This window comes from Mytilus californianus, unplaced genomic scaffold (assembly GCF_021869535.1).
Source record: "Mytilus californianus isolate M0D057914Y unplaced genomic scaffold, xbMytCali1.0.p SCAF_14, whole genome shotgun sequence".
Lineage (NCBI taxonomy): Eukaryota > Metazoa > Mollusca > Bivalvia > Mytilida > Mytilidae > Mytilus > Mytilus californianus.
This window is the reverse complement of record NW_026262626.1, coordinates 4,423,235-4,436,616: the sequence shown is the minus strand read 5'-3', so window position 1 is coordinate 4,436,616 and position 13,382 is coordinate 4,423,235. Positions and strand designations below refer to the sequence as shown.

Sequence of the window (13,382 nt, the reverse complement as noted above, 5' to 3'; positions counted from 1 at the left end):
GGCAATTTACAGTCAGTGATTACATGACAAATGAATGTATAGTCAATGCATTTTTTTTTTGCGCAAATAGCACAGTTGCAGTATAAATGATTAAAACCACTAAAAAATTGGAAATTATAATTTGATGGTTTTTTTTGTACATTTAAGGTTATATCCCTCTGAGCACATAACAGTTAGATAATTATAATGTAAGCTGTAAATATGAGTATAAATGTTTTAATCAGTATTGATCCAGGAACACAATTGTCCTGATTAGTTATACAATTATACATGTATGTAGGAAGTACATGGTTATGATCATACATGTAGATAAACTTTATTGGTAGTTTTCCAAAATATACAGAAAATGACATGTTTTTTTAATACATTGTATATATATGTTATGACAAACAAACCAAAATTTGAATTACAGCCTTTTGGAAATAATGATGAATTAATTGAAATAGTAATATGTATGGTTCAATGTGGGTTTTTTTTTACAAAATTTTTATCCAGAAAAAGTAGACAATTGTGCTTTATTGTATAAAATCAAATAAAGCAGGCAAGCATATGAATATTGATAGAATAAAGACTTAGATACTAGAAGAAAGAGTATATTGCATTATTAACAAAAGGTCAGAGACTTCAGGAGATCATCACCACCTACGCACAAGTCTACCCTTAGAACTGTTAAATAAACCCCATCAATTGCAGCCAGCCTCAATCAAGTTTTATAAACTTCATAAACTTGCTCTAAAACGATTTCTTGCTCAATTAGACTTTTTATCAATTACTAAATTTTATGTAGACATTTTGACAGATGTTTAATACATCTAATTAAAAAAATGATTTTGGAATAAAGAATATATGTTTGTCTATTTGATCAATTCAACCATAATTTGTATTAATTGCTTAAGTTGTTTGAAGTGACAGAAGATGGGTAGTAAAAAATAGTTCTCCTAGTGGAAAAAATCAATGCACGTTATAGGTTATGGGAAGACAATATTATTTAATATCATATAAACTGTCATTCCAATAAAGACACGGTTATATTATGGTTCTTTTATGTAGATTTTACACTTTTTTGAATATTGGAAAGAACCTAAGCGGCAAGTCATACTGAAAACTGATGTATTAAGAGAAGTTTGATCTAACTGTATCTTGTGAAATTAATCTGTTTATGACAATTCCATATCTTAAATTATATGAATTAATTTTAATTTCTATTCTATATACAGAAGGTCTTTTGATACTTATTTTATAGTTATAAACTCATCTAAGACACCAGGCTTATAATTTTGTATGCCAGACACCTGCTTCGTTAACCTAAAGACTCATCAGTGATGCTCAAATTAAATAAGTTGGAAGGAAAAGCCAAATATGAAGTTGAAGAGCTTTAAAAACCAAAAATCTGAAAAAAATGTGTCTAATATGACTAACACAATCTATACCTCCAGATAGAAAAATCAAGCGTTTGATGTGTGTAAATAGTTTCTATGTTTGAAAAGACTCAGTCAGATAATGTAAACATGAAAATTTCTGTGCAGGGGATGTGTTTGCCTAATTCACAATCATGTAAAAGGCACAATAATTTTTCCTGCGCAAAAAGTTTCTACAAACCAACAATATTGATGGGATAGGGTTAACTTTTCAATCAATGGGTAAATTTAAAAGACAAGCTGTATCTACAGAATGATATTAACCGTATAGAGAGCTTACAACGAAGGGCGGGTAGGTTCGTATGCAAAGACTATAGGCGTACCAGTAGTGTCACCTCCATGATGAAGGACCTTGGATGGAAACCTCTTGAGGAAAGGAAGAAACAACAGCGCCTTGAACTACTGTACAAAATAGTGAACAACCTAGTAGCCATCCTCATTGAACATCATATTGAATACAATAACAGAACATCAAGAACTTCAAATCAAAAACAACTGAAAATTTGATGAGCAAATACTAACATTTACAAACATTCTTTTTTCTACAAACTGTGAATGACTGGAGCTCATTGTCAAACAGTGCAATAAATTGTAAAATATTGGAAAGTTTTAAGGCAGTTATCTTGCACGACTACACAGTTGAGACAGTGGCACTCACACATATCCTGGATAAGTTTTACTCAGCAATTTTTAAGTTCATTTCCAGTATTATGCAGATACAGAACCCCACATGAAAAGTATGCATCAAAATTACAAAAAAAAGACCTGTGAAAATATCAACGTTTCTAGTAATGACTTATGTTGTTGGTTTATTATTGAGTTTGAATAATAGTATGCCTTGTTTTTAATTTCAGCAAAGACGGGGCGTGATGGAAAAGCAGAACCATGTAAACCAATAGCAAAAGTAGAATGGAAATCAGTCAAAAATAGGTTTGTAAATGGAATATACATTTGTTTAACATAAGTTACACTTACATTAGGCAACAAATGTGAAAAAATGAATTGTATGTAAATTTGAACTGGCTGAACATTTTTCAGTATATATTATTCATACATTTGTCTTTGATTCCAGATTTAGATTCTAAGTTAAAAAAAGATCACCTGGAGTAAGCTGTTTTGCTTGCATGATATTGTTTTCAACACCTAACCAATTTGTTAAACTTTTAAGGTGAAATTCAAATATATCATTAAACAGTTGTAATAAAATTTTTTAACACATGCATAAGTTAGGATGTCAAAATTCTACTAAAAAATAAGTTCAAATAAACATCTCACTTCTAAAATTAGATTCTAGTTTCCAAAACAGTCTTGTTTACAGCTCAATATTTTCGGATTTCTGAAATGTCATTGTGAAAAATAATAAATTATTTGAATATTTATTATTACAATAAATAGAAGTGATAATAACGTTTTACGTCATTGTCAGTTGTTTTGATAGAGTGTTAATTTATTTTGTTTGAAATACATTCTTATTTTATGTTATTTAATAATGAGTGTTAATGGTTTTGTTTTTATTCAATTGTTTTTCATGGAAGACAATTTAATTATAGTGTTACTGAAGGTGACAGACTTTATAGGGCATTCAAAACAAGTGTTTAAAGTGCAGAGAACTATATACATATATAGATCTTATGCAAGTGCATAAGACTTTGATTGATTTAGGAACATTCAAATACGAAATAAAAAATGAATTTTGGTCTGTTTTTTTCTAATAACAACTCCATTTTCAAACAGTTACAGACTATTTTTTTCAACCTGATATAAGTTAACAATTGTTTTGATATTCATTTGCTGAAGGTAGATTTCTATCCGATGCAGCTCATATATAGATGTGGGTGTCTCCTTTGAATGCATAAATTTGATAAAATATTTTTTCATCAAATTAGAAAGACTTGAAGGCTGTATTTGCTGAAGATAACCATTCCTAAAAATGTAACATTTAGGTAAAAGACACGAGGTGGGCGATACAGGCTGTTTTTGTACCTCTAGTTTCAAAGTCATAGTAGTATGCATCCATAAGGCCAAACCAATTATTTTTCATTCTGTACATCAATTTTAGGCATATAATTTTCAATGAAAATATTATCAGTTCATTATTTAGTCCTCCTTGTATGATTATTTTCAATGAAAATATTATCAGTTCATTATTTAGTCCTCCTTGTATGATTATTTTCTGTCAAATATTTAGCTGTGGCTTAATTTAATTTATTCTTCTGATTAGTTTTAACTTTTTTGAACGGTGAGTATAAGCCTCTTCAAATTATACAGAGCATTATACCTTCAGGGACTAAAAAAAGCATGTGAAAACATTTTGATATTTCATGATTTTATCCAGACCAGCTTCTTGTCTTTAAAATATATGTAATGACATTGCCTGTCTTAGCTGTACCTTCGGCATGTTTAAGGTCAAGGATTTCTACACTATGAGCTATACAATTTTGTGTATCTGGAAATATTGTATAAAAAGAAGTATAAGATAAATACTTAATCCTATTAGTGCATACATACAAGTTCATGCAATAAATCACTGCAGAAAACATATGTTATATCTTATAACAGAGTGACCTGTTTCTCTGTATTTGATCGTAAACTTAATGTAATCACAAGCTTTTATGGGTAAAAATAATGGGTTTAAAAGGGACATAAAAAAACTTAATGTGATTAAATTTAGGTTGATTTTTGTCTCGCCTTGACAGAGTCAAAAAGCGAGACATAGGTATGCTGTTTCCGGCAGCAGCAGCAGCAGCAGCGTCAACAATGTATTAGTTTGTGATTAGGTCTAGTTTATGGTGAATCTCTAGTGATAGGTCAATGATATTTGGTATGCAGTTGTATAATCATTGGCATATCTCATTTCCATGGAGATTATTTGGCCCTCCCCTTCAGTCATGGTCTTTTGACTTTGAAACTTTTGCTTAGTTTACATGTATTAGTTTGTGATTAGGTCAGTTTAAGGAAAACCACTAGTGGTAGGTCAATGATAATTGGTATGCAGTTTTATAAGCATTAGCACATCTCATTTCCATGGAGATTATATATGGGCTATGTTGGTGAATTGAAGGACATAGTGCCCTACTTTTGGTTGGAGGATGTTTCCCTATAGGTCATTTTGTAGTTTAACACTTAATTTGTACATAAAACTTAACATAAGTCAGTTCAGTGTTCAGTGTAGACCTACTTTAGATGATGGAATGGACATTTTATTTCTCAAGATGTAGATCTATATTTAGTATTTGATAAACTTTTACCAAATATGTAAGATAAGCAAGAAATACAGGTCAGAGTTAGTTACTTTAAAGTGGGAAGCTGTTCATGTCCACTATATGCATCCTTAACCAAATTTTATGATTTTAAACCACTAAATACTTGTGAACTTATTTATACATTGAAATTGAACAAATGTTTTTATTTAAATTAGATGAATTCTGAAGAAAGCAATCTTTAAAATAGTCTCCCTTAATGTAATGTGGGCAAAACTTAAAAAAGATGGTATTGTGAAGCATGTCCCGCTAATTAATTAATTCAGTCCAAAACTTTGCAAAAGTGACATTGATTTTACGTCTGCAATCAAATTACTAATTCAAAAAAACATTTTCCCATTTTTATGGTCTGTAGGTACAATGACTTACTAGTGTTCAGTGCTCTATAAAATTGAGAATGGAAATGGGGAATGTGTCAAAGAGACAACAACCCCACCATAGAGCAGACAACAGCCGAAGGCCACCAATGGGTCTTCAATGCAGCGAGAAACTCCCGCACCCGGAGGCGTCCTTCAGCTGGCCCCTAAACAAATATGTATACTAGTTCAGTGATAATGGACGTCATACTAAACTCCAAATTATACATAAGAAACTAAAATTAAAAATGATACAAGACTAACAAAGGCCTGAGGCTCCTGACTTGGGACAAGCGCAAAAATGCGGTGGGGTTAAACATGTTTTTTGAGATCTCAACCCTCCCACTATACCTCTAGCCAATGTAGAAAAAACAAACGTACAACAGTACGCACAGTAAAACTCAGTTTAAGAGAAGTCTGAGTCCGATGTCAGAATAGGAAACAAAAGAAAATAAACAAAATGACAATAATGCATAAATAACAACAGACTACTAGCAGTTACTGACATGCCAGCTCCAGACCTCAATTAAACTGATTGAAAGATTATGTCTTCATCATATGAATATCAGGCACAATCCCTCCTGTTAGGGGTTTAGTATTATACCATCATAAAATATATGAGAAGAACATAACCCGTGTCATGCCAACAACTGGTTTTAGAATAAATATATTTAATTCCGATGCAAAGACCCTATAAGTGAATCAATATTAAAGCCAAAATATGCAATCTTTAATGACCTGACAACAGTATCGTAACTATATCCCTTCTTAATAAGTCTGTTTAAAGGTTTTGTTAGCTTTTGAGGTGAATACTGAGATTTTTGTGCTTTGTAAAGAATATTACCATAAAAGATGGGATGTGAAATACCCGAACGTATAAGATGTCTGCATGTTGAGTTATATTTACAAATGATGTCCTTATACCGATGATAAAATTTAGTAAATGTTTTGACTAGTTTATGATATCGAAAACCCTGGTGTAATAATTTTTCAGTAGTACATAAATTTCTTTCGCTAAAATCTAATACGTTGTTACATACACGAGCGAATCGTACAAGTTGAGATATATAAACACCATAAGATGGTGACAAGGGAACGTCACCATCTAAAAATGGATAATTAACGATAGGAAATGAAAAATCATCTCTTTTATCATAAATTTTTGTATTAAGCTTCCCGTTAATGATATAGATATCAAGATCGAGGAAAGGACAGTGGTCATTGTTAGTATTAGCTTTATTTAAAGTAAGTTCAACAGGATAAATTTCTTTAGTATACACACTGAAGTCGTCATTATTGAGAGCCAATATATCATCCAAATATCTAAAAGTATTGTTAAATTTTCTATGTATTTAGAAAAGATACATTTATTGCATGATATTAAGAATGCCTTTGTATTTGATATAACTTCTAGAACAAATACAGATCTTTCAGTAAGGAAAATGTATGTGTAAGGAATATTAATCCTAGTTTTGACTAGAACTAAAGAAAAAATATATTGATACTTTTTGCTTTATATTTGAGTATCTGCCTAAGAATGATGCCAAGTATTTCTTGAAAATCCCCTGTAATCCCTGTAATATGCATTTCTTGTCATGATATTAAATGCTCTGTCAGTGACAGCTGTCAAAAACTATCCCATAATTGATAATTAATCATTCTTTGTATACATACTGTATTCAATTTTTATATCATTTTGTCTCTTTTTGGTGAACAGTTTGAATATGGTGAAATTTTATTACATTTTTAAAATTTTCATGGGATCTTTGGTTATATTTGCAGCATGATTTAGCTCTTTTAATTTACTTTTATTAGTTTTTTTCATACAATTTAAAAAAAAAAGTAGATGAGGTTTTCTTTTTCTTTTTACCTAAACAGTAGACCTTCTAGTTCTATAATTTTTCCACTTGGAAGTGGAATTCCCTCTTCTGAAATTTATTTTTCTGTTAGCAAAATTATGTCTGTCTTTAGAAGTTTTAACTTTTAGTTTACATTTTGTGGAAAGTACTCTTTGATTTAATAGTATACAGAAAGTAAACAACTAAATGTTTTAATTTTAACTAAATTTTTTTTTTTTACAGTGAACCATTAGTAATATTTTCTGGTGGCATGTCATATGACAGGGCCGGACGGACACCAACAATAACTGTGATGAATGGTAAAAGTACAACTGTTTTAGAAATGGAGCACAACATTGTTGATTTTGTTGTTCTGTGTGAGACACCATGGGTAAATGGTATGTAATTGTAAACTGATTGTCCAGTATGGGGAGCAGTGTCAGATAAACATTGTTCAAAGTTTGTTTCATATAAGAATGACCAGCTCAAACAGATGTCATAATGTTTTTTACAATTCAGACTTATATAGCAATTCCACCACATGTAAAACTTATTTCATAAAGTTTTCCACATTGCTTCACTTTCTGGATGTTTTAACAGTGAAATAAAACCATACCCATAGAAAAATAAAGAGATGCATTTTGATTGCCAATGAAATAGTTATTCATCAGAGTCCAAATGACCATGAACAGTCTACTCAATTAGATGTTTTGTAATTTTTATGTCCCCTCCGTGGTGGAGGGGGCATTAAGCTATACCCTTGTCCATCCATACATCCCAAAATTAGTTTCCATTCTCCAACTTTAGTTTGCCTCAACCTAATGTTATAAAAGTTGTACACGATGCTTATTGCCACCAAACACAGATCAAGTTCAAATTTGGGTGGCGTCACTTTTCACTGTTCTCGAGTTATGTTCCTTTGTAAATTAAAAAAATTGCAAAATTTGCGGGGCATCTGTGTCCATGGACACATTCTTCATTTATTTTAAGTATACATTGACTTTGTAGTTACTCGCAGAGTCTTTTGCTATTTGATTGTGATTAACAATTTATAAACCATCCCAATTTATACTGCTTAATATTTATTTTGTACAGTTTGTCATTCTCTGATAGTTCATGAATTTTAAAAGGGAAAATACCACTGATTAGAATATCTTATGACTTTTATGCCCGACTGTCACTGGAGGGGGCATTAAGTGTTACCCTTGTACTTCCGTCCCATCCCGTCCCGTCCCGTCCCATCCCGTCCCAAGATTGATTCCATTCTCTAACTTTAGTTTGCCTCAACCAACTGTTATGAAACTTATACACCCTCCTATTACCTCAAAACACAGATCAAGTTCAAATTTGGGTGGTGTCACTTTTTACTGTTCTAGAGTTATGCCCCTTTATCATGTTGCATGCAGGCGGGGGCATCATCTGTGTCCCATGGACACATTCTCCATTTATTTTAATCAGAAAGGCCAGATACAAACTGTATGGTGCAATTGATTAAGGCAAAGTGTCTTCTGCTCCTGTTAAATGCATATTCTTCAGATTGTCACTTCAAACTAAATCCTGTAAGTGAAACTAGAATGGGTTTCAACCAACTTGATAATGAAGTTTTCTTCTAAAAGTGGCAGGTGGGGTTTTGTTGCAGAACCCTAATTTCCAGTTAATGGAAAGCCTTTGGGGCTGCATATGTATAATATTGTAAGCATACCAAATGTGAGCTGTTAATACTATAATCCAACTTATTTTTTATGAGCAAATTTTTTCCCCACCTTTGTCACAAGTAAAGAATAACGCGGTGATAAATAGTCACTAAAATGTAAAACTTTGATCTTCCCTTATATAAATACATCAAGAAAATTAGAAAACCAACAAAAGTAAATTAAAAAACCAATGAAATAAATTGTTGCCAAGTCGGCTAGAAAGGGTTTTACACAATAATAAGTTGGTTTACAGTATCTTGAAGAATGCTCTATTTTGGGTATACTGTATAAATTCATCAAATGAATTGTACCTCTTGAGTATGGGTTTTCAAAGTGTATATTATTAAGTGAATCTTGTATTTGAAAAGAAGTAACATTATTTTTTGTTTTGTTTGCAGATTTTCAAGAACCTTATGCTATAGTGGTGTTGTTACAGAATGATTTGGTGGTGGTCGACTTAACAACTCCTGGGTAAGATTTTCATATCGTGCTATGGCTTTAAATTATATCATACTAGAACACACTCATAACATCGCGTGTCACTGACTGAATTAAAGTACTTGCGCCTTATTTTTAGCCTGGATTTTTAGTATTCACATTTTCTTCTGATAAAGTCATGCTGATTATAAGATGCAGAGTTTTCACTGCTTTCAAAATCTTTTTTAAGAACCCATCGACCCGAAGGAAAACAAAAGAGACTGGAATGATGTAATTTTTTATCAACACCCTTGTCCTATAAAAGTTATATATAAAGTTGAATTCTTTGATTCGTCATTTTTACATCATGCCAGCTAACAAATTGGAAAGTACCTATGCCTAATTTTTAGCCTGGAATTTTATTATTCGTATAGTCATCTAATAAAGTCCTGCTTATAATAAGGTGCACAGTTTTCTCTGCATTCAAAATCTTTCTGTTTGAACCTGTCCTGGTTTTCTTACTACAACCAGAAACTACATGCGACACATACTATTGGTATCGGTATTGGATTTGACCCGGAACTTGTTAATTATTGGTAATACTTATTATGTGGAAAACAAAAGGGCCTGAAATGGTGTAATTTTTAATCAACACTATTGTCTTATATAATTAATTATTTATAAAGTTGAATTCTTTGATTCGTGGTTTTTATACGACCGCAAAAATTGAAAATTTTTTGGTCGTATATTGGTATGACGTTGGCGGTCGTCGTCGTCGTCCGGCGTCGTCCGAAGACACATTGGTTTTCGCACTCTAACTTTAGTTTAAGTGAATGGATCTCCATGAAATTTTACCATAAGGTTCAATACCACGAAAGGAAGGTTGGGATTGATTTTGGGGGTTATGGTACCAACAGTTAAGGAATTAGGGGCCAAAAAGGGGCCAAAAATAAGCATTTTGTAACTTCCAGACAATAACTTGTGTGTAAGTGTATGGATCTCTCTGACATTGTACCACAAGGTTCCATATCACAAAGGGAAGGCTGTAATTGATTATGGGGGTAATTGCCTCAAAATTTTAGGAATTAGGGGCCAAAAAAGGGGCAAAAAACAAGCATTTTTCTAGTTTCATGACAATAACTTGAGTGTAAGTGTTTGGATATTTCTGAAATTGTACTACAAGGTTCCATATCACAAAGGGAAAGCTGGAATTGAGTTTGGGGGTAATTGCCCTAAACGTTTAGGAATTGGGGGCCAAAAAGGGGCCAAAAATAAGCATTTTTCTAGTTTCCAGACAATAACTTGTGTTCAAGTGTATGGATCTCTCTGAAATTGTACTGCAAGGTACCATACCACAAAGGGAAGGCTGGGATTGAGTTTGGGGGTGATGAATCATAAGGGGGTTCAAAAAATTTGGGGGGGGATTTTTTTTTTTCTTTTTTTTTCTTTTAAAATTTTCCATTTTAAGTTGGTTATTTCTGATTTATATTTAAAAGCAAATAATAATGATATGGTAGGAGATACACACCAAACAGGATGTGTAAATTATTATATAATAAGTATTGTGCAATAGCAAGAAATTTTCAATTCCACAGTATTGCACAATAGCAAGAAATCTTCAATTGCACAGTATTGCGCAATAGCAAGAAATCTTCAATTGAACAGTATTGCGCAATAGCAAGAAATATCCAATAGCACAATATTGCACAATAGCAAGAATTGTCAATTGTACAGTATTGCGCAATAGCAAGAAATATTCAATTGCACAGTATTGTGCAAAAGAAGATACTTCGTATAAATTGCTTATTTCTTGATCAATTTCAATGGGGTTTTATTCTTGAATTCTTGGGGTTCTTTAATATGCTGAATCTTACCATGTATTAAGTTTTTGGATTTTGGGCCCCGTTTTTAAATTGGTCCACATTGAGGTCCAAAGGGTCCAAAATTTAACTTTGTTTGATTTCATCAAAAATTGAATTATTGGGGTTCTTTGATATGCCGAATCTAATCGTGTATTTAGATTCTTAATTTTTGGTTCCGTTTTCAAATTGGTCTACATTAAGGTCCAAAGGGTCCAAAATTAAACTTAGTTTGATTTTAACAAAAATTGAATTTTTAGGGTTCTTTGATATGCTGAATCTAAACATGTATTTAGATTTTTGATTATGGGCCCAGTTTTCAAGTTGGTCCAAATCGGGGTCCAAAATTAAACTTTGTTTGATTTCAACAAAAATTGAATATATGGGGTTCTTTGATATGCTGAATCTAACCATGTATTTAGATTTTTGATTTTTGGGCCCCGTTATCAACTTTGTCCACATTGAGGTCAAAAGGGTCTAAAATAAAACTTTGTTTGATTTCATCAAAAATTGAATTCTTGGGGTTCTTTGATATGCTGAATCTAACCATGTATTTAGATTTTGGATATTGGACCATAATAGGTGAATGTCCAATTTAAAATTTTTAAGTTCTTAGACCACATTCATTCTGTGTCAGAAACCTATGCTGTGTCAAATATTTAATCACAATCCAAATTCAGAGCTGTATCAAGCTTGAATGTTGTGTCCATACTTGCCCCAACTGTTCAGGGTTTGACCTCTGCGGTCGTATCAAGCTGCGCCCTGCGGAGCATTTTATTATGTCATGTCGGCTAAAATTAATGTTTTTCCAAATTCTGCATACAGCCTATAGAAAAATTGTACTTTGTTGAACATTTAAATTCGTGGTTGACTTTTACCCATGAAATCCACAAATAATATATATATTGCCAATTAAGATACACACTTTTTTTGTTATGATTAGAAAATCAGAAAGAATGAGAAAAAAATCATTTAAAATATGCACAGTATCTTACTTATTTTACAGATATCCATGTTTTGAGAATCCATATCCTATGGATATCCATGAGTCTCCTGTTACAGCCTTACAATACTATGCTGACTGTCCCCCAGATATAATACCAGCATTTTATTCTGTTGGATCCAAACAAAAAAGGAGTGGATTCAGTGAGAAAGTAAGTTCTTCAACTAATGTTTTAACATTAATTAAGAAATAATTCTGTCATGCCATGATCTATGCTCGTTTTAACAAGGATAGGCATTTTATTAGTCAATATTTTTATACTGAGAGTAAGCAAGGTGTAGACCCATTTTAAAATGAGCATAGAGCATGGCATGATATAATTCATAACTTTTGTTCACTGATGCAAACCTATAAGACATGTACGAAAGGCAGCCCTTTTTATGCCCCCGCCGTAGCGGAGGGTGCATTAAGTTTTACCCTTGTCTGTCTGTACGTCCGTCCGTACGTCCCAAAATTGGTTTCCATTCTCTAACTTTAGTTTGCCTCAACCAAATGTTATGAAACTTATACACAATGCTTATTACCACATGACACAGATCAGGTTTGAATTTTGGTGGCGTCACTTCTACTGTCCTAGAGTTATGCCCCTTTACAAATAAAAAAATTGCTGAAATTTTCGTTTCCGTTCTCTTACTTTAGTTTGCTTCAACCAAATGTTATGAAACTTAAACACATTGCTTTTTACCACAAAACACAGATCAAGTTTGAATTTGGGAAGCGTCACTTTTACCATTCTAGCATTATGCCCCTTTACAAATAAAAAAAATTGCTGAAATTTTCGTTTCCGTTCTCTCACTTTAGTTTGCCTCAAACAAATGTTATGAAACTTATGTGCAATGCTTATTACCACAAAACACTGATCAAATTTGAATTTTGATGGCCTCACATTTACTGTTATTGAGTTATGCCCCTTTACAAATGGAGAAATTGCTGAATTTTTCGTTTTTGTTTTCTAACTTAAGTTTGCCTCAAGCAAATGTTATGAAACTTATACACAATGCTTATTACAACAAAACTCAGATCAAGTACAAATTTGGGTAGCGTCACTTTTACCGTTCTTAAGTTATGTCCCTTTATAACGTTATATGCAAGCGGGGCATCATCTGTGTCCCATGGACACATTACCCATTTATTGTTTGATGAAGTACAAATGTTCTAGAAAACCAATGGTTCACGATTAGAAAATGAATTGAAACATGTAAACTTACTGTAAGATTGATTTTATTTAATTTCCTAGCAAGCAACACTGACACAAATGCCCATTTTGATATCCTGCATTGTTCAAAGTACAATTGATGTTGCAATGTGATTGTGATGTCAAATACATGTACCCCATGTTCTATTGAAATTAGACATGACAGTTTACAAAGCGAAAGAAGAGCATCATATTAGAATTAAGGATCTTAAAGCCACATAAATGGAATCATCAAGATATTTAAAAACTTGATCTTTAAAAAACATTAAAGTTCAGTCCTCAGCTCTAGATGTGATATGGTTTACATACTTGAAACTAATTTTTATGCCCAGCTAGATAGTA

At 32.2% G+C, this 13,382-nt stretch overlaps 1 protein-coding gene across 5 annotated transcripts in view; it reads left to right on the top strand.

Moving 5' to 3' along the window:
* LOC127724051 (syntaxin-binding protein 5-like) overlaps positions 1 to 13,382 on the top strand; it is a 102,092-nt gene that overhangs the window by 52,359 nt on the left and 36,351 nt on the right. For all 5 annotated transcript variants that reach the window (XM_052230828.1, XM_052230827.1, XM_052230826.1 and 2 more), the window contains exons 9-13: positions 2,273 to 2,348; positions 3,640 to 3,657; positions 7,116 to 7,270; positions 8,965 to 9,037; positions 11,849 to 11,996. In XM_052230828.1, the coding sequence (XP_052086788.1) occupies positions 2,273 to 2,348; positions 3,640 to 3,657; positions 7,116 to 7,270; positions 8,965 to 9,037; positions 11,849 to 11,996 (470 nt within the window). The remainder of the gene's footprint in view (positions 1 to 2,272; positions 2,349 to 3,639; positions 3,658 to 7,115; positions 7,271 to 8,964; positions 9,038 to 11,848; positions 11,997 to 13,382) is intronic.